Genomic DNA, 25,718 nt, shown 5'->3' with positions numbered 1-25,718 from the left:
CAGACATGACTTAATTATAACCGTTCAAATAAGGATGGACGGAAGGGAGAAGAATTGAAGAGAGAATATAAATAAAAAGGGAAAGAATTTCTGGCACATGCAATTAACATTATGCCTTTCCTCTTCACTTTTGTCTTACTTTTCAACTACGTTATTCGGAAATAATGGATAACGGATAACAAATACTGAAACATGAAACGAAACGAACGCATTTACAGAACAAAACCTATACAACTAAAGCCACAGTTCCGACGTGGGACTACCGCGGCAAGAAAAACTACAATCTATGCCGTTTAATACAAGATACTTGGCGATCAAAAAGGGTAGGCGGGCCGAGAGAGGGTCATAAATACAGGATATCGGAAACTCTTCTCTTCATATCTTTACAAACCGGATGTCAATTTGACCAAACGGAGTTCCACAGGCAGGACACTTTCGATGACGTATCTCTAGATTTTTTTGAACGCAGTAATTGCAAAATAGATGATAGCACTTGACGATTACCACCTGCCAATCAAATAATTAGAGCCAACATCATCAGTTCACCGGAAGATTTAGGAGATGGTAACAAATTTGTATCTGAAACACTGGTTAGAGAACGGTATATGCGGCAAATATCTTCCTTACCTCATTCGGCCTATCTGTACAAACACTGCACTGCAAAATATTTTCGCAGAATTTTATTTCAGTTTGGAGTTTCTGTATTGCAGCCTCTCCGGTTTCAGAACTCATCTCAGCAATTATGCTGTTCAATTCCCCGAGTTCTTCCTCAAGGTTCTTCCTTGAGCTTCTGCACAACAAGAATCCAACTTCTCAGAGCTTACATTTATGACCAAGTATTACAACGAATAGCTGCACAAACACATCCTGCATAAAGAATTTCCATACTTGCAAAATCTGATCAAGCAGGGAAGATATACAGTTGTATTAGCTTCCTAGCTTGCATATAAGATTGTAGCCAAAGATTAAGAAATTCCATGAATTCCATTGTAATTAAAACGAACAAACATTACCTCTCATTCTCTAATTCCAATCGGACGTCATCAATATCCTTTTCAATATGCACATGTTCCTTCTCAGAAGATGCAAAGGCAGATTTCAACCACTGCAACTCCTCAGAATCAGCCAATTCCCACTTGACAGTTTCCACGTTGACTGCGAGTTGCCTATCTTCCTCAGTAGTTTTTATGGCATCTGTCAGGAGAGCCTTCATCTGCAAGATTAAAGCACACGCTTGATAAAGGTTAACAGATGGAAAAAGATTCTGCATAGGAGTCACCATACCTGCTCTTCACCATGGGAAACTCTAATTTTTAGAGATTCTAATGATGTACTTGTTGAAGTTGCTTCGCCAATGCCTGCTTATCGGAGACTACAAAGCTCTGTGCTTGCTTTGCCTTCACACTCTCAGAAACAAGCTGCACCACCAAAAAAACCATTTAAAAACCAAGGACAATGAGCCACCATTCCACCGCACCAATAAACTTAGTAATAATGTGGGGGGAAAGAAGGCCACAAAAATCTTAACAGAGACCTTGATATTGTAGTCATCCCTCTCAGTCACCTGCTGCAACAGATGCTGATTTTGCATCTGCATATCTCATATGCCTGACCAATGGTCTGCGGGAAAACAATAAATTTATCAGAAAGATAAAGAGTAGGTGAAGCAGAAAAGTGAGCCAACATCATCGTATAAATTATCAAGGAAGAAAACTCCAGATATGAATAGGATATAAGCATAAATACGCACCTCAATTTCAGATATATAAGCCTCTGCCTCCTTGTCTTTAATTCCAATAGCCTCAGTAAGCTCCATAACATCCCTGCAGATAAAGGTGACGCATAGCATTACAGGTTTTATTTTAGTGAAAGAAAACAAACTGATTATCTAACAGCCGCGAAACAGAATAATAATGTACTTTAATCAAAAGAAACAAATATTACTAAGCGAAATTGAATGAGATCCGTGTGCTACTAAAGAGAGGAAACGTGTCCATAATGTTTGTTGGTAACAGGGGGCAAGAAGGACACTGAATATAAATATAGAATAACATAATCCTACCTCTATTGTGTCATCTACTACGGGCCTGTTTGGTTTTTTGAAAATAATTTTGACATGCTTCTAATAAAAGCTCTTCTTGCAAAAGAACTTATGAGCAAAAGTCCTTTCTACAAAAGCAGTCCCATATGGACCCTAAATTTCAAAACCAAAAGCACCCAAGTTTGCCTTGATTAAACAATTTCATCTTCAGTGGTAGTTAAATACATACACTGTTCAACTGAGCTCAGTGTGTCATCTCAACATTCCTATGCTACATATATCGGCTAACAAAAGGCCATCTAATTTACACATGGCAAGAAATTACTGGTCGTTTAGATTAATTAACCTACGAACAAATTTTTAGTAATGTTTTCCAAATTATGCCAAATGTCCGGTGAAAGCACTGCATCTAGAAATAGAATAACAAACTACTACCCTTCTTTTTGTAAAGGAGTCGATAGTGTTGAAGAGCAAAAAAAAGACACAGAGATTGCCCGAGCAAATAAGACACGAGAAAGCTCAAAAAAATAAAATAATAATAATAATAAACCACCAGTATGCTACTATATTCAAAACTAAAATGGAATCAAGAAAACTAACCGCTCTAATGCATCAAGTTTGGCACTTAATTCAGTTATTTCAGCTTCGGTAGCAGAAAGCCTTTGCTGACAAGCAGCTTCTGCTTCATTGGCTGCTTTCACCCTCAACTCTAGACTATGTTCATCCAATGCATTCTTGAGCATTTCAGCTTGAGAGTAAGCTCTGCGTTCTGATTCCTTGATTTCCATCAAGTCTCTGAAATTTAAAATTCAAATCTTAAATGTACTGATAGAAAATAACCTAGATCCATTTACGAATGTGAGAAGCACACAAGGAAATGTAAAGATGTTTATAATAGATAACCGAAAGCTAAAATAGTTCAAAATAAAACTGTCAAACGAATTAGTCGAATCCACGAATCATATAATGAAGAAATTACTGCATTCTATGTCTACCCCAAAAAAAAACAATATCAACCCTCCAAAATGTATGAGAAAAAGAAAAACAAATAAATGTACATATACAAGCTTATGCTTTTATACAAAATCCCTACATTGCCCCCACGTAGCACTCACGAAACAATTTCAGTTTCAGTTTTTCCTTCTGCAACTTCTCAATCTGCAATAAGTACATCTTCATCAATTACTGACACGAGCTCGGTTATGAGACAGTGCATGTGTCTTCGAACTTAAATGTTATTAAATGGTTACCGATATCTACATATTTTCTTGCTAACTATTTTCTTGTTAGGTCATAAGTACGTACATATTTGTTTTCAACATTTATGACCTTTTAAATAAGTAATCCATTGATCGAACTGAAAGAAAAAAAAAACAGTAATTCAAAAAACAAATTGGACAACACTACCACAAGGATATAAACAAATAATTCACCGCATTATTGCCTTAAAGATCAAACTGAAGAATTAAATTGAAAGTTCCAAAAACATTCATGAGGCAAAAAATGAATTAAAATTCTTAACCGCCAAAAATTAATAAACAAACTTTATTTGACTGAGAAACACAGTATACAGGGTAATTTATCAGGTTCATACAGTCAAAGTGAAATCTTAAATTCTCAAATTGGATAGAATTAAAATCAAACATCAGGCACAGATATACAAAGGACCTACATGTAGAGGAGTTGATATAAACTGAAACATAGAAAGGTATATATCAAAAACATTGATGAAGCTGAAAAAAGAAAATCCTATATTTAAATGGTCAAAAAATCAAATAACATGGATCCAATAGAAGTGAAGGCAATGGTAATCGAGACTAATAGAGAATCTCACCAATGCCTTAAGAGACTTTATCTCTATCACCTGTTCACCACACTTGTCCACAAGGATCTTTTGCTCATTTGTCTTCCAAAAACAAAGAATTCGAGAAATTCAGTGAATATTCCACAATTAAATACTAATCAACAGTAACAACTATAAAGTAGAAGTTGTAAAACTATTAGAAACCCATTCAGATAGCATTAATAAGAATCTTTTACTTTAAGATCAGAAAGGAGTTCTCCCAAAAAACCAACTTGCAGAAAGAAAAAAAATGATTACATTGTATGTGTATATATACATGTGTGTGTAATTTGATTCAAGCAACATAATCATAAAGATCATTATATCCCTTTCTTTCTGGATTGCACAAGTACCCTTGATCTGTATTCATCACCTTCAAGAAAATAAATAGAAAAAAGAGCAGTGCAACTGATATGAGTATGAGAGAGTTAACTGGGAATGGAAGTAGACCTTTGTACTTGATGAAGCTTTCAATGATTGGGCTTTATCACATAAACAAAGTGTTTCATGAGCTGTTTCCTTCCACCGCTTCAACTGAGTTTCCACCATTCCCATTTCTTTACACAAAGATGAGGCCATCACACGAAACTCTGCTATAATGTCCTTTCTTCCTGCAGCAAAGAGCATTTTCAGTGCCACAAGCTTGGGTAAATTAACAGTTAATATCAACAATATCAAACTTATAACACTTTTACCTGAATCCTGGACAGCTTCTTCCATGTTTATCTCAAAGTCATTTTTTGCAATTATACACTTCTGCAGCTGAAGTTCTAGTTCTTCAATCCTAGAATCAGAATTGTCAATGGGATTCCTAATTGCATCTGCCAACTCTAATTTGACATTTAAGTCCTTCTCCCTTCTCACAACAAGAGTCCTGTCAGCCTGAAATTAAACTTTTAAAACATAAAAAATATAGGGCAAGCATTCCAAACATCTGCACATAAACCAAGCATTTTAACCTGCAAAGAATCAGTCAATGCTTTGTATCGGTCCAATTCTGTATTCCAATGTTGGAGTTGATCATTTAGCATAGAGTACAGTCTTGATGAAAGTACATATTTGTCATCCTTCACTTCATCCTGGGACAACATATAGCTTTTTTTATCAAAGAAATAAACAGACAATGAAATCTTTGAAAATATTAATAACAACTATCAAAACTTGAATTTAAAATTAGAAATCTGAAATTCTTGCAATTGTTTTGACAGCACTAAATTTTCTTCATGTGCGTCTTGATACTCAGAAAGGCGGTCGGCTTCTAGTATCTGCAACAAATGCTCAAACACATCAAGATGAATGAGAGAGAGAGAGAGAAGGAGAAGAGAAAGGAAGACAGTGCAACGGAGGTTTGGAAGCACATCTATACCCTTGTTTCCTCAATTGAATTTCTAAGTTCTTGCAAGCTGATTGTCCTTTCTGTTGATTTTTCAGGGGACAGGGTTCCATTAAGTGCACTAGAAGTACGGTTCTGCACCCCAGGTCCAACATCCTTTTGCATTTTCAGATTAATTAGTTTCCTTCTCTTCAACTCTAGGTCAGCCATTTTGTCATCCAGCTCACCTGTCACCCATAACAAAAAATTTACACGTTCAACAGACACTCAAAAGGCAGCATACCAAAATTTGGTAAAATTTGATACTTGCTCTGTCACAAATTGAACATAGATCCTAAAATATATAGGTATCAAATATTATGAAGTTTTGCCCAAAAACAAAAAAAAAAAAGAATATATATATATATATATATATATATATATATATATGATGATGCATCTCTACACGTGCTGCCATGAACTTTACTTCAAGTGACATGTGCATAAAAAACAGAGGCTTGTCGTAATAACAATCTCAGAAACCTGTGATGCGCCTAATTTCAGACTGATATCTTGAATGGCTGCTGATGTAAGTCCGAATTACGTCAGTATACTCTTTATGCTTCAGATGAAGAAAATCAATCCCTTCGCGTAGTTTTTTAACCTCCCCTTCCATCATATCATCAATTTTGGAAAACCGGATGATAGCATCTGAGAATAGCAAGAAAGAAAAGACAATCTATATTCAATACATATTCCCTGGTGCACTTACTCCCTCAAAACATGTTAGAAAATACAAATGTGATCTTACGAAATTAGTTTGTACAACTACGAATATAAAATTGAACCTCTGACCTTCTGAAGATATCTTTCCATCCAAAGTGTGAGATATGTTCATTGTTTTTTCCCTATGAGCATAAATGGCATGTTCTAAGAGTTCTAACAAGTCCATAGTAGATGTATGCCGCAAAGCGAGAGTTTCTTCAACATATTTAACAATTTCATCATTGACATTAGCTTCTAGAGAATCTTGTTGTAGGAGTCTAAAAAGAAACATCTCTTCCGCAGAACATGATGGAATTGAACCTACAAATAACTTCAGGTTAATCCAATTTATACGATGAGACAAAAAAAACTAAAACTTGGGTTTAGTAACATAAATTTGGACATGCTCGAAAATACCACAAGAATAATCAGCACCATCTAAAATTTCTAAAGCATTTTGGGCTCCTCCAGCACATAGTCCAAGAAGAATTAGATCATCAACCAACTAAAGAGCAAAATAATGAAACCGCCATCAGCAAAAAGTGCATGTCATCCTGGTATACCTAATAGAGACTATGAAAGGGAAGGAAACCAATCAAACATACGAGATAACCTGATTCCATAGCTGATTCATTGTGATTAAGAAATCATCATAAGAACCTTGCTTATCCTTTAATTCCTGAATTTTCGCTTCAAGATCTTGCAAGTCAAGCTTCTGTTTGTGTACCTGCTGATTAAGTTGCTGGTTCTGGAGCTGGAGAGCTGCTGCATCGACCTGGACGGACATACATACACAAACCGCATACAAATATCTTCAATCTGCTTCCTATTTCAAATCAAAATTAATGTGTATTTGAGGCACATTGAACCATAAACGTACACTCATCTAACTCTGGGTATATTCATGGATTATCATACTATATCCAGAAATGGCTGCATCAAAAATTAGAAATTCACCTCATAACCGTGCTCGTGCTGTTGTTACCCCAAATTACAACATTATTAAAACAGAAACCCTTTTCTCTTAATCCCAAAATTTCAATTGGATTCCCCTTTTCATACACTTTCTCCCCAACCAAACAGAGAAGAGCAGAAATGATAATATTCTCGAACGCAAATCCAAAGCAGAAATTAAACACACCCAATGACTCTTATCACCCTTCAATCACACACCTTTGATCTCAAACCCAAAAATTTATTAGAAAAGCAACAAGCAGACAGTTGAGGGAGAGAGAGAGAGAGGGATTACGCTGTGGTTCTTAGGCGGAGAGGTGGAGGAGCTACGGGCCATGGTGGGGGAAACGGAGTTCAAATGACGCCTCTTCTTCTCTGGTTCGTCAGAGTCTGAGTTTTCCATTTACTGTACAGGAGCTCCTTACGGAATCCACCACACCATTACAATTCTCTCAGCTTCAGTTCAGAGCTTTTCTGTCTCAAAACTCTAGAAGACAAAATAAAATAAAATTCCGCTGATCCGCAGAGAGTATTTGGAGCTGGAGAGGGAGGGAGAGACCCTCGATTACAGTCGGACTAGTGACGCGTTGTACGAGTATTTATCAAGCATACCAAGCCTCTAATTTCAAAAATGTCAATTTTTATATAAACTTACATCGAGACAAATACCTCAAAATTTTAAAACCAAATAAACTAAAAAACCTAAAAAATGGTAGAGACATAGTGAAGGCATTGGCTGCTGTTGGAAACTTATGCAACTCTAAACAAGGATGAGTGTAGATAGTTAATTTTTTGCATTTTTCCTCCTTTTTTTTTTTTTTTAATCAATTCCTTTCCACGTTTCAGTCGGTATCTTTGTTTTTTTGTTCTTTCATCTCACTGATTTTTGGGAAGGCTAGAGAAAGAGGATTGGATTTTTTTGTGAGGATTCTAAGGATCTTCTAATTAAATCGTTTACATCGTGTGATCAGTTTTTATCAGGTACTGTTTATATTCAATTTTAAATAAAAAAGTTTATAACGATTTTTAATCGCATTATGTACGCTAAACAAATATGATTTAAGAATCTTCAAGATCCTTACAAAGAGAATCCGCAAGGATCCTCACTCATACGTAAATGTGGTTTCGTTGAGTTTTGGTTCTTTGCTAACGGTTTGGAGTTCCATATGTAAATATCTCTGTAATTGTGTCAATTCGTCTAGGTACAAAAAGACAAAAGACGAAAACAAAATGCAGACGGAGAAAAAGTTGTGTGTTATAAAATTGTCACCGTTGATTTCTTATTTATTATCTGGGCAATATTATACATGATCCCATATTTAATTGGAACACCAGTGATTGCTACTATTTGAAATGCCAATTTTTCTTTGTTTGTGTTTTTATTCTTCTTATCTTGGCTTGGAAATTGTCGATTAATTGTACTAATAATCTGGACAATATTAAATCAAATATTTTGCTTCTGTAGTTTCTAATCTATGCGGCAGTGTTGTAGTTCTGGCTAAATCAGTATGCACTTCTCCTACAAATTATTATTTGCAAATTGCTTTGTAGTTTTTTTTTTGCGGATTTTTATTGTTTTTCGGTCCTCCTTTTGTTCTAGTAATATATATACATATATGTGTATATATATATATATGCGAATATGCATGTATTGTCCATTACAGCTTATAGTACAAAGAATCTTTTTATCAACAACTGATTATTCATATAAGTTGAAGGTATTTTTGTCTATTTAAATGGGATTTTGGACAGAATTGAAAGTTTTTATAAAAATTGATATTTTTAAAATTAAAAACTAATTTTTTTTTGTTATTATTGATAAATTTCCACGTTGCGGATCACAAGGAATTTACAACTATCACATTTTCATTTTATTTCTCTCCTTCTTTATAAAGAAATGTACAATTTTCAAATTTCTTAAAAAAAAACTAGCAATTTTGACAAGTGGGGCATATAATAAAAGCCGTTATTATGAGAAGTACTTTCATGGCATAGACACACCTCTACAATAGTTTTTTGCAGTTAGTTATTATGAGAAAGACTTCAATGACATTGACACTCATTGTTGTTACAACAAAAACTTCCATTGATGTACCGCTACAACATCATCATATCCAGTTGTGAAAAAAAAATAGGAAATAAATAAATATGTAATTAATTTTTGTTTTTATTATAGGCAGCAATACTTTTTTATATAGGAGAATACAGTAGCAATTTTATTACTTGATAATTAGTATCTTTAAAATGTACATCTAGATGATATATAGAGGTTGTCGAAAGGATATTCAACTTTGTAAAGCAAGTCCAATTTGGCCAAATGATGTGCCACAACATTGGTAGAAGGATGGGACACATGTGAATCATCGAAGGAGTGAAGCTAATGCTTCATGTTATAAACAACTAGACCTAAAGAAGAAGAATCCTCTTGAGGGCTTCCAATCGCATGAACTAGCTGAAAAGAATCACTCTCCAGATGCTTGCGGTTTTGATGATGCTCCAAAGCGAGATGCACACCCTCCCTTGATGACATGAACTTCGTAGCCTTTGGACTAGTGATATGAGAGACCATATAAACAAACAGTCCTATGACTACGGCTTTGTATCGAAACACAACACCAACGCCACCAAATTTCAACGATCCATTGAAAGCCCCATCAACTTAGAGCTCTTGAAATGGTTTTAAGCCATTTGTTGGAAGTGTGTTCTAAAGGTTAATCATAAGATGATATTTTTACAAACATTTCATATATTAGACTGATTTAGTGACTCATAAGAAATAAGAGGCTTTTCTTAACAATTTCAAAATCATCAAAAAGTGGTGCAATCTTTCCCTCGTGGGCATCAGTTGTAGTGGCTTTGATTCATAGGCTTGTTTTTTTTATCGTTTCAAGGTCATCAGGTGAATGGTATGATGTTTACCTTGTGTATTTGATGATGTTGGGCCCATCTTGTAGAGTTTATGCCTTTTGAGCTTATCTTTCTTGTTGGTTACGTGTGGGTCTTTCATGATTTAGAAATCGTACTTCCACAGAGTTTGTTTTGTGTTGTTTTTTTTTTTTTTTTAGTTTGTGATGTTGTTGTTTTTCCCTTGGCAAAGGACTAAAAGAACATCTTTTTGATGCCTCATAGCTAGCAAGACTTCTTTGTCGATGGAGCATTGTCTGTTGCAAGTTCATCAAAATATGATCAAAGTTTTGTCCTTATAAGCGTTGCCTTTCCTTTTGGTATGTGTAATCATGATACTATTGTTATGACGTTCTTGATTGAGGATCAGTCAATGCATGTGAGTTTCATCTCTATTAGAAAGATGGTACAAATGATAAAACAACTAGGTCATACAAGTATCATTTTTTATTATTAATGAAATGTTTCTTACCTTATGAAAACAGTTTGGTTTCATACGTTCTATTTTTTTTTTGCTTCATTCTCCCTCCCAGTTCTACCTCCCCTTTTCATTTTCCTTACAAAAACTGGAACTTGAATGAAACTAAACTAGTCACCAAACATTAATCACCATGCAGTGTTTCCTTGTGCAAGCGACAATATATGAATAAGAAAGTTTAATCAGTTGACAACGACTTCAGACTTTAAAGGCAGCAAGAATATTTGGTGAGGTTCGCAAAACATCACATTGAGATCATCCAATTCCATCTATACGTCCAAAGTTAACCTTATAATATCTGTTAATTGTAACCTAAAGCAGGAACAGATATGCACACATTGTTCATGACAGATGGGTTTGGTGTGGCCTCTTGCTTTTTGCATATCATAGAATAATCCACTTTTTCAAATCGCACGCAAGAGAGAAGTAAAAGAAAGAACGCTGTATTTTGAAGTTGAAGAAAACCCAGCACCAGCAGAAAGACAACTTCTTTATATATATGCAATTCATGAAGTACCTCAAACGCCACACTGTCATTGAGATTTTTTTCTGCCAAAGGAGCCGGCTCGTAAGATCGCTATAGCTAGAGATCGATCGATCGAAGCCTCACTATATGTCATCTCAGAGCGTTCAACTGATTATTCAAGACCGTTATGTAAGTTTCATCATGCTATATATATAGAACCCTAATGAAAGTATATGCATGTATTTCAAGATTAGCTTGATCGTTAAGCGAAGTGAATGGATCCTATCTTTGGTCTTAGGATGTTTAACAGGAGGCAAATCATGACAGAGCGCTACTTAATTTCATGTTAATTTGGTTTTGATGATCTCGTCACTTCGTCATTTGGGTTTTGTTTTATGGCCTTTTTCTGCGTAAATTTCACGAAAGTTACAATATGCATGGTAAACCAAGTGTGTGGGTGTACTGCGAAATTGTTGGAATTTCAGACAAAACAATACTGGCTAGCCAATCAGGCAATCATGATTACCATATGGTTGTGGTCATCATAGTGAAACATAACTTCCAGATTATATTTTGATAGAGGTGGCAATGAGTTCAAATCTCATGATAAAAATAAAAAGGTTACAGAATCAACCTTATTTGTTGAGTGGACTAGCCAAATGTTAGATTAAAACAGAAGCACTTGAATTTTGACCCTAATGCCCATTCACATAATTTTGCTCGAGGTCTTGAATTCGATTCTCCTCTCTCAGTATCACTAAAAACATTGCAAGTACAACCACACATAGGTTAGAGGCTTAATTAGAGCAAATCTCCGTTATCTTTTTACTCCAATGAGCATTTTTTGGCATTACCAAATTGTGGTTTTATGTCTAAATTAACCTAAACAAAGTGTATGATGACCCCAAAAAAATTGTCATTTGTGTAATATATCGTATTGAACCTTTTTCGCAAACAGGTGGTCATGGATAATGGCATACTCCAAGTCACGTTATCAAAACCAGATGGAATTGTTACCGGAATAAGATATAGTGGCATCGATAATTTGCTCGAAGTTCTAAATGAAGAAGTAAATAGAGGGTATATATACTTCACCATGTAACTGCTTATAGTTCCTTTCTTCGTTTATGATCAATGTTGAAACAGTACCAAAATTAGGTATGAACAGTTTTACTTATACTAAAACTTGGAAATTTGAAGGTATTGGGACCTTGTTTGGAGTGAAGCAGGAAGTGTGGGCACAACGGGGACATTTGATGTGTACGTAAAACTACTCTACTATTAAGGTGTTGAGAAAACTAGATATAAATCCAGTTTTGCAGGCCAATTGGACTAAATCCTTAAGGGGAAAATGTGGCAGAAAAAAAGGTCCATTGGACCTATCGATAAGAAAATGAATTGTACTAAATCCAATAGCAGCTTAAGCTTTGGACTTAATCTAAGAGTCTTTAAATTATTGATCTTTATATCTCTTGTATCAAATCGTTTAGTCAATACACTACAAGAAAAGTTGTCAATAACCGCTAACATATTAGTGGTACAACATGAGGTTGATAAAACTTTATCAGCGGCTAAAGGTGAACATTGCCTTTACCCACCTCATTTTGTACAATAATGCTAGTGGCAATCTTGTCAACTTTTCTTGTAGTGTTCGTGGCTTCTCTTCTAAGCAATAATTATGGGTCCTGTACAGGATTAAAGGGACAAAATTCAAGGTTAGAGTGGAAAACGAGGAACAAGTAGAGATCTCCTTCACAAGAAAGTGGTATCCGTCTCAAAAGGGAGAACTTGTCCCTCTCAATATAGATAAAAGGTTTGATAATTCATGTAGTTCTTAAGACATGAAAAACTTGAAATAATAATCGAGTGTCACAGTCTTGATCACATGACATTACATTTTGCAGATTTATAATGCTTCGTAATTCTTCAGGCTTCTACTCATATGCCATCTACGAGCACTTGAAAGAATGGCCTCCTTTCAACCTTCCACAGACCAGGATTACCTTCAAGCTCAGAAAAGAAAAGTAGCGAAAACTTTCTTCATTGTTTTCTATCTATAATCAAGTTAGCTATATAATATGTAGTCATTGTTATGGACACTTAAAAATAGTAGTCGAAATAGTAATCGTTGTTCCTCCATAGTGCAAAGTATGAACGCAAAATGATTATTTTGTTGTTAAAAATTGTGATTCCTTGCAAGAGATCATATTTCAGATTCACAGCACTATGAAATCTTGATTCAAATAATGTAACGTTAACAACTTTTGTATATAAGCTAGTATGTTATTTACTGGGAATACTAATTGACTATCTTTAATATTTTTGGTGGGTGATTTATCAGGTTTCACTATATGGCCATAGCAGATAACAGGCAAAGATACATGCCCCTCCCTGACGATCGATCACCTGAGAGAAGTCAAGCCCTAGCTTACCCTGAAGCAGTCCTTCTTGTCGATCCTATAGAGCCAGAATTCAAGGGAGAGGTAAATCTTGTTGTGCCTTGGCCCGTTCGTCAGTGCGGAACCGAGATTCAGATTACAACCTCACCAAATTTCACACACAGTTGAACAAAATAAAGTACAAGAAATAAAGACACAGAGAAATTTACGAGGTTCGGCAAAAAAACTGCCTACGTCCCCGGAGAGATATTGCTCTTCACTATGAGAATAACAGTACAAGTATACATGAGTTAAATCGACATAACCCAATCCCATATCCCTTGTACACCCACTCACAGAATTTTCCTAAGAGCCTCACTCTACCCCAAGAGTTCTTTCACTAGAATACTTTTCACTCTAGCTCTCTTGATTTTCTCTCAACCCATGTTCAACCTTTTTCATGGGAGAGCCGAATGCTCTCCCCCTTGGATGCTCTACATCTCTTCTTCCGTTTGCTCTCTTCAACTTCACCTCTCTCTCTACAACTCTCCCTATAAACCGAAAAAGAGCTCTCACGGGTGTTGAAGACAACCAAACTTTTCCCTTTTTTCTTCCCCAAAACAAGGAAATGTGTTCCAATTTTCTTTCTTTAGCCGAAAGTTATTTTGGACATTTGTCCACTTGGCCACAAACTCCAACAATCTCCACCTTGGCCAAGTTGTACCAAAGTCCATTGGCCTTACGTACTAGCATGCACACTCTGAATCAACCTCGTTGGTCCTGTTCCGATTCAGTCACTGCCAATGCATGTGCAGCTGCTGCAAGCAAAAGAAACATTTAACTTCAGACAGGATCTCGACACATCCTCGTCTCCTCCAGCAGGTTTTCCTCCTCTTCATTGTCTGCAACCTGGAAACTCGTCAGCGCGCCTATTTCCAGCAACAACCCATCGAGCCAGACAAAATTCCCACACTTCTTCCTACCTCAGGACCTTCTCATCACCTGTGAATCCCATAGCTCCACCTGCTGCAAAACCTCTGCAACACTTGAGACTAAACATCACCAGGAGAAGTGTTGCTTCGAGTACCTAGAGGGCATACTCAAAGTCTTCCACCACAAACTTGCTAACCCGGCCTTGCACCCGTAGCACTGTGGACCCTTGCCTCCGGAACCGGATCCGAACCTGCTGTCTCTCTCAGATCCTCTTTCCAATTTTCTTCCACGATTTCAACCTTGAATAGCTTAAGCAGTCTTGTGCCCACCATCATCCATGGTCTCTTGTGTGTATCATTCCACACCAAAGAAGCTTGCATCTGCTCCAAACTTACTGTTTCTTTCCTTGCAGTAAAGTTTCACAAGGTTCTCGTACAAATCTGAAAGTGAGGTAAGAAGAAAGAGGCCTTTGTCTTCTTCCTCAACATCAACTTTCGCAGTTGATCCAAGCATCCCTAAACACGGCTTCCATTTCTTCAGGCTTCCATTACTCTCCTTTACCAAGAGCAAAACCGCCTCTCCCTTTAAACTGCTCAACTGAAAATTCCATGGTGAACAACAAATCTGGACCTCCAACGAACCAAAGCCCCCAACGATGCTCTGATACCAATTGTTGTGCCTTGGCCCGTTCGTCAGTGCGGAACCGAGATTCAGATTACAACCTCACCAAATTTCACACACAGTTGAACAAAATAAAGTACAAGAAATAAAGACACAGAGAAATTTACGAGGTTCGGCAAAAAAACTGCCTACGTCCCCGGAGAGATATTGTTCTTCACTATGAGAATAACAGTACAAGTATACATGAGTTAAATCGACATAACCCAATCCCATATCCCTTGTACACCCACTCACAGAATTTTCCCAAGAGCCTCACTCTACCCCAAGAGTTCTTTCACTAGAATACTTTTCACTCTAGCTCTCTTGATTTTCTCTCAACCCATGTTCAACCTTTTTCATGGGAGAGCCGAATGCTCTCCCCCTTGGATGCTCTACATCTCTTCTTCCGTTTGCTCTCTTCAACTTCACCTCTCTCTCTACAACTCTCCCTATAAACCGAAAAAGAGCTCTCATGGGTGTTGAAGACAACCAAACTTTTCCCTTTTACTTTTCCCTTTTTTCTTCCCCAAAACAAGGAAATGTGTTCCAACTTTCTTTCTTTAGCCGAAAGTTATTTTGGACATTTGTCCACTTGGCCACAAACTCCAACAAATCTTTCCTCCTCTATAAAGAGGTCTAGCTACTAGCTAGGGTTAATTACGAAAATATTCTTGAACTTAATTGTATCAGAGTTCAAGAGACTAGGGTTTATGGTTGTTTTAGTAAGGTTAGCGTTTACCGAATTTATATAGTTTCAAAATTTCATGGAAGTTTTTTTCGAAGAAAAGTATTATATTCATTAATAATAAAAAGAATACAATTGCAAATTGTAGGTGGATGATAAATACGAATACTCATGCGAGAATCAAAATCTGCATGTTCATGGTTGGGTCTGTATGGACCCACCTGTTGGCTTTTGGCAAATAACGCCCAGTGATGAATTTCGATCCGGTGGACCTCTCAAACAGAATCTCAGCTCCCATGTTGGCCCCACTTGCCTTGCGGTAAATGAAATAAACTGTTGCATGCAACGACAGAGCTAAGAATTTAAATAGGGGTTAACTAATTCAATTTTCTTAAAATATGAATGTGTAGTGAAATTTAGACATTGAGGGTACGCAAAATTTTTGTTTTGTGCAATAAAGACCATAGCATGCTTATCTCAACAGCAAACAATTTCATCTTTTAAAACTTGGGGTGTGCTAGAGGCCAGGGCAGTCACTAGTTGGCTTCGCCCTTGGTTGTATCCGTTGGCAATAAGTAGTGTTATAAAATACAAGATACACATCTCTCACGTCGAAAACTTAACAAATAGAATATTTAAAAAAATCTAAAGAATTAACTATATTATACTTTTTTTTCTTCTTAGAAATAAGTTTGATTTATATTGTTGAAAATACAAAGCAGATGTTTCTTAGCGCTCATTATTCAGGAGAAGACCTAGTAATGAAGCTGAAACCAGATGAGCCGTGGAAGAAAGTTTTTGGCCCTGTATTCATTTATCTTAATTCTAAGTCCGATGCAACTGATCCATCACTACTTTGGGATGATGCAAAAAAACAGGTCGACCTTTTTTCTTCTAATTTAAACAAACTCTAAAAGTATTTATATTCATTTATGTTCAAAAAATTCAGAGACTGATAACTAATAAGTAGCTAGAACATTTACTTTGGATATTCAGATGATGACAGAAGTGCAAAGCTGGCCTTACAAGTTTCCTGCTTCCAAGGATTATCCGCCGTCGGATGAACGGGGTAATGTTAAGGGTAGAATACAGATTCTGGATAGGTACTATTACTTAACCCAAATAAAAACACCTCGTCATGTAATATTACTTAAGCTAACTAATTAGTAGATTATTGGAAGTACATAGATATCATGAGAATTGAATATACTGTCTTTTATTCCCAGTTTTTGTGAAATTCGTCCAAAATTTTACTTAAATCTATACATGTCTAGGTATGTTAGTAAAGATCGCGTACCTGGAAACGGTGCATATGTAGGCTTGGCACCACCAGGAGACGCTGGATCATGGCAAAGAGATTGTAAGGTGATTTGTTTTCTCAACTTTATAACCGAGCAAGTACTGTTTTCCAAGAACTCGGAAAACAGGAACTAGTAGGAAAGAGTATTGCCACTCAATTGGTTGACCATGTTTGCATTTTATATATCAGGGCTACCAGTTCTGGACTAGGGCAGATGAGAAAGGATATTACTCTATACAGAATATACGCGAGGGTGACTATAATCTCTATGCATGGTGTCCTGGTTTTATCGGAGATTATCGATATGACGCAACTATTAGCATAACCGCAGGTCTCTCTCATATTTTTCTCTTCCAGAAGACTTGATGAATTACCGTTATGATCAATACTTTAATATATGTCTATATTAATAAGCAGGTTGTGATATTGATGTGGATGATATTGTATATGAGCCTCCAAGAGATGGACCAACGTTGTGGGAAATTGGCATCCCTGATCGTTCTGCTGCTGAATTCTATGTTCCTGATCCTAATCCAATGTATATCAATAAACTTTATGTCAACCATCCTGATAGGTTAGTTTTCGAGCTTGGTTAACTGACCACTCCATCTCTATGGAATTTAAATTTAGTCACAGCAATCTACATCTGACTACTATAGTACTATAGCAGTCCGTGAACGTATAAGCTGTTGGGGGTTTAAAAATGCTTCACTACTTGGAGAGGTTTATCTCACAAAGAAAAATGTAACGCAGCGGAATTGATAGGCAAGAGAAATAAAGAATTCTCAAAGTATTACACAAGGTTTTTATTCACTCACAAACTTAGTACAAAAGGAAACACTCAAACACTCTTAGAAGCTTTGTTGCTTCTTCTTACTTCTTACTTGACACTCTCACTTCTTGCTACTTGCTCTCTTGGTTGTTACAAATGGTGTGGATGCCTTCTCCTTTTATAGGCATGGATGGAACCTTGGAGAAGCATGAAAACATTATGCTAGAGATATCTAGATAATTCCACTACCTTCCTAAGCTAGAATTATCTACACTAATCTTGTATGTTGGTGGAATCCTCACCATTCTTCTAGACTCTTCCACCAACTTGAACTTTGCTAGAATTCTCTAGCATGTGCATGGATATTTCTTTGTGTATGGGCCGGATCAATTATTTTTGGGCTAAGACAAGATTACAATTCAACATAAGCTACTACACATCACAGATAAATGTTCTCTTACCAGACATCTTTGGCAAAGATAAGAGGGCTGGTTGCCATCATTCATCAACTTGATTTTGGCTTTTGCTTGAATGTGTGATCTAGATTCACAGCAAGCTACCAACATAGACATCAATCTGGCAAGAGAACCAACAGAACATTTTGTTGGAAAAGTTAGCAAGTTAGTGATTTGGTTTATTTTTATGTTAGGGTATTCTTTTGTGGTGTTTTATGTATTAGGGCTTTCTAGTTAGTAGGATATAGATTATGTTTGCTTTCCTATTAATCGTGAACCCTTTTGTTTCAAGATCAGGTCTTTATAAATACATCTTTTGTGATTTTATAGAAGTTTGTGTTCTTCTATGTTTTAGTCAATAGAATAAGAAAAATTTTGCAATGAGTTTATTTTTTCTTTTGTCATCCTTTCATTTGCTAACACATTTTCCTATGTGTGTGTATGTTTGGTTGAGAGTATTAATCTCATATCGGTGACAGAAGGGACCTTGCATGTACTTATAAATAGTTGGTTACTTCTCATATTGTCAGTTGGTTTTATGGTGGAACCTCAACTTTCTTCACGTTCCACTGCATAAAAGATCTTGATCATTTTCTTACCTACACCTTCAGGTTTAGGCAGTACGGATTATGGGAAAGATATCAAGAGTTATATCCTGATGAAGATTTAATTTACTGCATCGGCACCAGTGACTACACTAAAGATTGGTTCTTCGCCCAGGTTCCTAGGTGGAGTTCTTCCTAACCTACATTGGCTTTACTTTCTCAATGTGTCATTCTTTGTGAGTAGTTAAATTAACAAATAAATTTCGAAATTAAATCCGTAGCCTTAACTTCGAGACTTTTGTTTTACAATATATAGGAAGAATGATGATTACACATATCAAGGCACTACATGGCAAATCAAGTTTCAACTTAAGCATTTCAGTGAAAGTGATACCCTCAAACTTCGAATAGCCCTTGCCACTGCAAACATTGCAGAATTACAGGTACATGTTATGTGTAGAATTGCATGTAAATGTAACCAAAGCTCTAACTAATCTGGCTGCTTTTGTTGTTCTTTTCCTATTGAAGATTCGAATAAATGATTCGAAAGCAGACCCTCCGCTGTTTACGACCGGAGTGATTGGAAATGACAATACAATTGCTAGGCATGGAATCCATGGTCTGTACTGGCTGTATAACATAGATATACCAGGCACATTGCTGGTGGAAGGAGCCAATACCCTATTTCTAACGCAAACAATGAGCACTAGCCCTTTGGCTCCTTTCCACGGACTCATGTATGACTATATTCGTTTAGAAGGTCCATCATCTTCTTCTTCCAGTACCACCTAAATTATATATGTGCTTCTTTAATTAACACAAATTAATGAGGATAATATTAAAATTTAATGTATAAATACCTTAAACTTATCATACTCTCTGGCAATTTCTTATTTCTTATTTGTTGTGTGTGTTTTATTCACTTGTTGGATCATATGTGAATGCACATTATTTACACACTATAAATAAGTTAAAGTAAAGGTAGTGCTATCCACGCACTTATTTTGACTTCTTACACATTTTTCTTAATTTTCTGCTATCAAATCGAATAAACTAAAAAAAATAATAATAAATAATTTCTCGTATTCCTTGAAAAAGCAATTCGATTGATGGAATTTAGTATGATGCTTATGATATCATCTAAATTGATGATATTTATGAGATTGATATTCAAATATTTTTGGAAAAAATTAAAATGGGTGAATATCCCAAATTAATTGGTAGGATGTGAAGCAACAATTTTTCTTCTTATATTCTAAGAAGGACAATGCATCTAATTTGGAGGCAAAAGAATTTAGTTGAAAGCGAAATTCAGAAATCAAACAATACAAATCAATTCAAAATTTTAAATTGCAAAATATATTCTGCTCAATTATAACAAAAGAAAGAAATGTAGAACTGTTAGAGCAATTACATTACATTAGGGAGAATTGTGGAGTCTGTTTTTGGTATCCTCAGCGGCATCAGCTGCTTCAACTTGGATTTTGGCTGTTTGAAGCTCTGCTTCTGTTGCTTCCTGCTCATTCCTTGCTGTCAACTTCTTAGCCTGCTCCAATATCAATCAACCGTCAAAAAAATTAATATCGCACAAGAAAGAACACACCTTTACATACATTCGTTCCAGCCGGTGGGACGGCTTAAATCCGCTTTAGCCAATGTGATTATGCCCAATGTGGTTACGCTCACGTCTGTAAATAGCTATGCCATTAAGGCAAGAAACAAACTAACATGACCAACGAAGCATGCCTTAACATAACGAAAACTCCCTTGCAATGAAACAGTGAAAGACAAGCAGTCGTTCTTCAGGCGAGACATGATCGAGTACGAGTTTAAGGATAATTTCTTTACTTTCAGCAGTCGGGAGTATTAGCACTCATCCAAAATCCAAAGAGAGAGAGAGAGAGAGAGAGAGAGAGAGAGAGAGAGAGAGAGAGAGTGAAGAGAGAGAAGTTGTGTAGACGTTTTGTTTTGTAGGGAGTGTGCGCAGAGTCACGAGAGTCGTGGCAGCTAAACAACACATCCACGTAATCAAACTATTTTTTTTTTGTCCCCTAAAACGTGGCTTTCACGTCAACCACCTATGTCTCAGACGCTGCATCAGCGCCGACATCCGGCGTGATCTCATCTCTAACACCAAATTTTGGTTATATAAGTAGACGAAGAAATTGATGTGTAATTTTTAATCTCATTTTCATTTATCTAAATTATGACATGTAATGTATTTGAATTAGAAATATTTACATGAAATTGTGCACCAAATATTCTAATCTAACAATTCAAGAATATGTGTTCCTTCATGTGATATTACAGTATACATTTAATATATCACGTATCGATAAATTTGTTTTGCACAAGTTACCCATGTAACAAAATATTTACCATAAATGTCACATTACCGCATGTAGCAAAGTCTAGGTGTATGTTGTTGATTGTAAATCCTTTTTGTCCAAGTGGGATATTATATATGTGCAATTTCCCAAACGAAATTACTAATTTGATAAAAATTGAATTTGACTTAAAAAGTACAAAGGACTTGGACTCGAATCTAGGCCACGATATCATTCCGAAAAATTAAACCAAGAGCAATATTTACTCAATTTCATGGGGAACACATTTTCTTATTTCCGTGTCATGTTTATTTTTAATCTATTCAATTCGAATGTCATAAAAAATTAAGGTGTGCAGCAACTGATGTGCAACTCAATTTTGGTAGAATATTCATAAGCACACAAAATTAATAAGACGTGATAAATTTAAAAGCACATAGGAAACACATGTTTGAACAAACAGCAACTTCACAGGCTTGTCTTGCCATACAAGTTACAACTAATAAGTTGAAGCAACTGATATGAGTATGAGAGAGTTAACTGGGAATGGAAGTAGACCTTTGTACTTAATGAAGCTTTCAATGATTGGGCTTTGTCACGTAAACAAAGTGTTTCATGAGCTGTTTCCTTCCACCGCTTCAACTGAGTTTCCACCATTCCCATTTCTTTACACAAAGATGAGGCCATCACACGAAACTCTGCTATAATGTCCTTTCTTCCTGCAGCAAAGAGCATTTTCAGTGCCACAAGCTTGGGTAAATTAACAGTTAATATCAACAAAATATCAAACTTATAACACTTTTACCTGAATCCTGGACAGCTTCTTCCATGTTTATCTCAAAGTCATTTTTTGCAATTACACACTTCTGCAGCTGAAGTTCTAGTTCTTCAATCCTAGAATCAGAATTGTCAATGGCATTCCTAACTGCATCTGCTGACTCTAATTTGATATTTAGGTCCATCTCCCTTCTCACAACAAGAGCCCTGTCAGCCTGAAATTAAACTTTTAAAACATAAAAAATATGGGGCAAGCATTCCAAACATCTGCGCATAAACCAAGCATTCCAATGTTGGAGTTGATCATTTAGAAAGTACGTATTTGTTATCCTTCACTTCATCCTGGGACAACATATGAATAACAGCTATCAAAACTTGAATTTAAGATTAGAAACCTGAAATTCTTGCAATTGTTTTGACAGCGGTAAATTTTCTTCATGTGTGTCTTGATACTCAGAAAGGCGGTCGGCTTCCAGTATCTGCAACAAATGCTGAGAGAGAGAGAGAGAGAGAGAGAGAGAGAGAAGAGAAAGTAAGACGGTGCAACGGAGGACAGGGTTCCATTAAGTGCACTAGAAGTATGGTTCTGCACCCCAGGTCCAACATCCTTTTGCATTTTCAGATTAATTAGTTTCCTTCTCTTCAACTCTAGGTCAGCCATTTTGTCATCCAGCTCACCTTTCACCCATAACAAAAAAATTTACGCATTCAACAGACACTCAAAAGGCAGCATACCAAAATTTGGTAAAATTTGATACTTGCTCTGTCACAAATTGAACATAGATCCTAAAACATATAGGTATCAAATATTATGAAGTTTTGCCCAAAAACAAAACAAAAAAAAATGATGATGCATCTCTACATGTGCTACCATGAGATTTATTTCAAGTGACATGTGCATAAAAAACAGAGGCTTGTCGTAATAACAATCTCAGAAACCTGTGATGCGCCTAATTTCAGACTGATCTCTTAAATGGCTGCTGAGGTAAGTCCAAATTACGTCAGCATACTCTTTATGCTTCAGATGAAGAAAATCAATCCCATCATATCATCAATTTTAGAAAACTGGATGATAGCATCTGAGAATCGCAAGAAAGAAAAGACAATCTATATTCAACATATTCCCTGGTGCACTTCCGATATATATATATATATATATATATATATATATATATATTTTGGGAAATTGTGCGGCACAATCGCCGCACCACCATTGTGGCACCGTCGTTGTCCTCTACGCTGGCCTGCAGCCCAACCACGTCAAGCACGCCATCAAGATGATGTCGTTCCAACGTCAGGACTATGGCAACAGCCCTTTGGATTTTGCTGCGCCTACACGGACACACTAGGCCTTCGGCCTAGCCAGCTTACCCAGGCACGAAGCCCAGCCCATCTCCTTAGAAACCCTGCAGCCTTTCTTAGACCTATCCATGTGTTCTCGGCCCAACTTACTAGCAGCCTTGTGCTGTTGTGCTTTGTCATGCGCCCTAGGCCCGACTGCAACAAGCCTATGCCGCTTGCTGGGCTTTGACCTCGCATCGGCCCACTTGCCCGCAACTTTTGCTATTGGGCTTAGCTTGCCTTGACCCAAACCCAACTTTAGTTGGGCTCCCTAGACCAACTCACAACCAACTTTTTGTTGGGCCTACACCCGTGTCCAATTTCTTAGCCTAATACCAGTAGCCTTGGCTGCTATGCTCCCCAGACCACACGGCCCGAGTCCTGCAGCCCTCCCGTGACCCAATACGACCGCAGCCAAATCTGTAGGGTCCACTCCTAGGTTATTTTTTCGACCCAAAGCCAATTTTTTTGATCCCCGCATTATAAATCATGCCCAAAATATTTTTTGGGGAGCTTTGATTTGCGCTAATTAATTCTAATTTAATTATCACTTGGTTTATCACCAACTGAAGCTAATATGACCCATTTGTCATTATTTTGCTTCCACAATTGACCCCGTTTTGTCTCAATCTATTGAATTAATTAAAAGTGATTTGCAGTCCATTAATCTGATAATTAATCTAAAATTATTGACCTGATCACTTTTGGACATTAATGATTCAATAATTTATTTTTATCCTTTGAACCGTTGACATCCTTTTGTAGTCCCGAAACTCTCACACTTGAGTTTCCGAAGCAACTCAAATCGACTACACTTAAATCAGCATATTGCATTATGTGTTCTTGTAGGAATCTCTCCTTTATGAACTAATCATTCATAAAAGTAAATTGAACCTGTAGTTTCATATTTAGTGCCTTTGAAACCCGAAGTTTCATTCAAAACTTACCACATTAAACTTGTAGCTTTCATGCTTAAATCAAACCAATACATATCTATAGAACCCAAATGTTCTACGATGTATGTCTATGGATTACCATATAACTAAACACGTTTTTGTTGTACCTTCTGTTTTAGGGACATGTCGAACTTAAACAAACTCGATTTCACCGCTCTAGAAGTATCTAGAAGAAACTACCTGAAGTGGGTTCAAGACGTGAAACTCCATCTTATTTTAAAGGGTATTAGAGCCACTATCGAGGCACATACCGACAACAAACCTGTCGACGAAGCTCAGAAAGCTATTGCAATGATCTTCATTTGAAGACACATCCATGATGCTCTGCAAACTGAGTACCTTGATGATGATGACCCGCGCACTATCTGGCTTGCTCTGGCCTACCGTTTCGATCACCAGAAAGACATCTACTTGCCTGAAGCAAGACACGACTAGCACCATCTTCGCTTTCAAAACTTTAAGTCCGTGAATGTATACAACTCTAAAGTTTGTAGAATCTGATCACTACTTAAATTCTGTAAAGTGGAACTAACCGAATCAGATCTCTTGAAAAAGACCTATTCGACCTTTCATGCCACCAATATTATCCTGCAGCAACAATATAGGGCATAGAAATTCACCAAATTTTGGATTTGATCTCTTTTTTACTTCTCTCTGAAAAACAGAACTAACTTTTGACGAAGAATCATCAAGCTCGACCTACTAGCTTGAACACCGCACTTGAAGCCCATGCGACCAATTTTAGCAGCCATAAATGTCGCAAAAATCATCGTGGCTGTGGCAATGGGTGGCAAGCCCAACCACGATCCCAAGGTCCACATAATCAAGGCCCACCCAAGGGAGGAAATTTGACCCAAAAGAGCCAACCCCTTGCCACTAAGGCCCCATACTTCAAGAACAAGGGAAAAGTTATCGTTCAATCGGCTTCCACAGAAATGGACATGTGCTACCGCTGTGGATCAAATGATCATTGGTCATGCGTATGTAGAGCTACCCCCGAGGCTATTGCCAAATATCATTCCCGTCATGAGTCTAACTTTGCGCATGTGGAAAATCCGGAAGATGCTATTACATCTATGAAGATATGAGATTTTCAGGGGGCATCAGCTCCTATGGACGAATAAATTTTAGACATGTTTTTAGGGTGTTTTACCCCTAGTGACCAAACCCACTAGGAGTGGCTGGACCCCCCTCCTAATTTTTAGGTTTATGGTTTAATTTTTGGACAATTTTTTTTAAGTATTTGAAATAATTTGTTTGGTTTTGATTTGTTTTGAATTAAGGATTGTTATTTTATAGATATTATTTCTCAAATTGATGAATTGAATTAATGGAATTATATTTATGCATGTGACAAATTCAATCAATTTATTTCTAAGTATATGTCTAGTGGGGAAGTTAGTTGTTTGGCTGATAATGCTACCACGCACTCCATATTGCATGAGCATCACTATTTTACTAAATTTGTACCTAAGAACGCACCTCTGACATCTCTCTCAGGCCCATCCAACCTGATTGAAGGATACACAAAGGTCCATATCAAGTTGTCCAATGGTACTGTTTTAACCATTAAAGAGGCATTCTATTCTCCACGTCCGAAAGAACGTTGCTGAGTTTTAGAGATATCATATTGAAACAACTGAAGATAATGGTTCTGAATTTCTTCGTATCATGTCGTACAAATATGGCCAAAAGCGTATTCACGAGAAGTTGGAACGTGTCCCGAGTAGGTTGTACATCACAACCATTCGCGGCATAAAAGTCCACCATGTGGCCTGCCATGTGCCTAAGTTCCAGAGCACTTTGCAGCTTTGACATGATAGTAT

At 36.7% G+C, this 25,718-nt stretch overlaps 4 protein-coding genes across 6 annotated transcripts; 1 reads left to right on the top strand and 3 right to left on the bottom strand.

Annotated features, from left to right (window-relative positions):
- Nucleotides 1–68: 68 nt before the first annotated feature.
- LOC125475977 (E3 ubiquitin-protein ligase BRE1-like 2) lies at nt 69–4,981 on the bottom strand. The gene is given in 14 exon segments (XM_048581506.1): nt 69–507; nt 628–790; nt 1,014–1,213; nt 1,285–1,331; nt 1,334–1,418; nt 1,535–1,602; nt 1,605–1,620; nt 1,751–1,823; nt 2,642–2,836; nt 3,135–3,199; nt 3,876–3,947; nt 4,335–4,495; nt 4,580–4,766; nt 4,844–4,981. Coding segments are annotated over 14 exon segments (1,596 nt in total). The 5' UTR covers nt 4,976–4,981; the 3' UTR covers nt 69–375.
- Nucleotides 4,982–5,006: 25 nt separating this feature from the next.
- Nucleotides 5,007–7,438, bottom strand: LOC125475978 (E3 ubiquitin-protein ligase BRE1-like 2). Of its 2 annotated transcripts, none has more exons than XM_048581507.1 (7): nt 7,211–7,438; nt 6,575–6,736; nt 6,379–6,466; nt 6,052–6,282; nt 5,740–5,907; nt 5,251–5,444; nt 5,007–5,149 (listed from the first exon to the last, which is right to left on the bottom strand). In XM_048581507.1, exons 1-7 carry the CDS (start codon nt 7,316–7,318, stop codon nt 5,039–5,041), a joined length of 1,062 nt encoding a protein of 353 aa, XP_048437464.1. In that variant the 5' UTR covers nt 7,319–7,438; the 3' UTR covers nt 5,007–5,038. The 2 variants fall into 2 exon arrangements, with proteins under 2 accessions (XP_048437464.1, XP_048437465.1); XM_048581508.1 differs by having other exon boundaries at nt 6,575–6,787; nt 7,211–7,347.
- Nucleotides 7,439–10,624: 3,186 nt separating this feature from the next.
- Nucleotides 10,625–19,355, top strand: LOC125475976 (probable rhamnogalacturonate lyase B). 2 transcript variants are annotated; one of them, XM_048581504.1, is made up of 15 exons: nt 10,625–10,952; nt 11,722–11,843; nt 11,964–12,023; nt 12,457–12,576; nt 12,668–12,787; nt 13,105–13,246; nt 15,568–15,738; nt 16,142–16,297; nt 16,416–16,522; nt 16,694–16,784; nt 16,909–17,050; nt 17,137–17,293; nt 18,558–18,674; nt 18,808–18,934; nt 19,020–19,355. In XM_048581504.1, the coding sequence occupies exons 1-15, from the start codon at nt 10,911–10,913 to the stop codon at nt 19,281–19,283; spliced, it is 1,938 nt and encodes a 645-aa protein (XP_048437461.1). In that variant the 5' UTR covers nt 10,625–10,910; the 3' UTR covers nt 19,284–19,355. The 2 variants fall into 2 exon arrangements, with proteins under 2 accessions (XP_048437461.1, XP_048437462.1); XM_048581505.1 differs by lacking the exon at nt 15,568–15,738.
- Nucleotides 19,356–21,286: 1,931 nt separating this feature from the next.
- Nucleotides 21,287–21,802, bottom strand: LOC125476089 (E3 ubiquitin-protein ligase BRE1-like 2). The gene is made up of 2 exons (XM_048581822.1): nt 21,624–21,802; nt 21,287–21,537 (listed from the first exon to the last, which is right to left on the bottom strand). Exons 1-2 carry the CDS (start codon nt 21,778–21,780, stop codon nt 21,287–21,289), a joined length of 408 nt encoding a protein of 135 aa, XP_048437779.1. The 5' UTR covers nt 21,781–21,802.
- Between the last annotated feature and the right edge of the window lie 3,916 nt (nt 21,803–25,718).

This window comes from the organism of the source record quoted next, unplaced genomic scaffold, assembly GCF_019419815.1.
Source record: "Pyrus x bretschneideri cultivar Hongxiangsu unplaced genomic scaffold, Pyrus_bretschneideri_v1 Contig17, whole genome shotgun sequence".
Taxonomy (NCBI): domain Eukaryota; kingdom Viridiplantae; phylum Streptophyta; class Magnoliopsida; order Rosales; family Rosaceae; genus Pyrus; species Pyrus x bretschneideri.
Note: the sequence above shows the minus strand (reverse complement) of the source record. Positions and strands in the feature narration are given on the sequence as shown.

What these genes read in the sequence shown, in the direction of transcription:
- LOC125475978 (XM_048581507.1), bottom strand. Translation starts at nt 7,318, where the DNA reads ATGGAAAACTCAGACTCTGACGAACCAGAGAAGAAGAGGCGTCATTTG. An exon ending in TGAATCAGCTATGGAATCAG is followed by an intron (nt 6,467 to 6,574) that starts GTTATCTCGTAT and finishes TTTGCTCTTTAG; the next exon opens with TTGGTTGATGATCTAATTCT. An exon ending in ATTCAATTGAGGAAACAAGG is followed by an intron (nt 5,150 to 5,250) that starts GTATAGATGTGC and finishes CATTTGTTGCAG; the next exon opens with ATACTAGAAGCCGACCGCCT.
- LOC125475976 (XM_048581504.1), top strand. Translation starts at nt 10,911, where the DNA reads ATGTCATCTCAGAGCGTTCAACTGATTATTCAAGACCGTTAT. An exon ending in GGGATGATGCAAAAAAACAG is followed by an intron (nt 16,298 to 16,415) that starts GTCGACCTTTTT and finishes TTGGATATTCAG; the next exon opens with ATGATGACAGAAGTGCAAAG. An exon ending in TATGTCAACCATCCTGATAG is followed by an intron (nt 17,294 to 18,557) that starts GTTAGTTTTCGA and finishes CTACACCTTCAG; the next exon opens with GTTTAGGCAGTACGGATTAT.
- LOC125476089 (XM_048581822.1), bottom strand. Translation starts at nt 21,780, where the DNA reads ATGGACCTAAATATCAAATTAGAGTCAGCAGATGCAGTTAGGAATGCC. An exon ending in AGAAGCTGTCCAGGATTCAG is followed by an intron (nt 21,538 to 21,623) that starts GTAAAAGTGTTA and finishes TCTTTGCTGCAG; the next exon opens with GAAGAAAGGACATTATAGCA.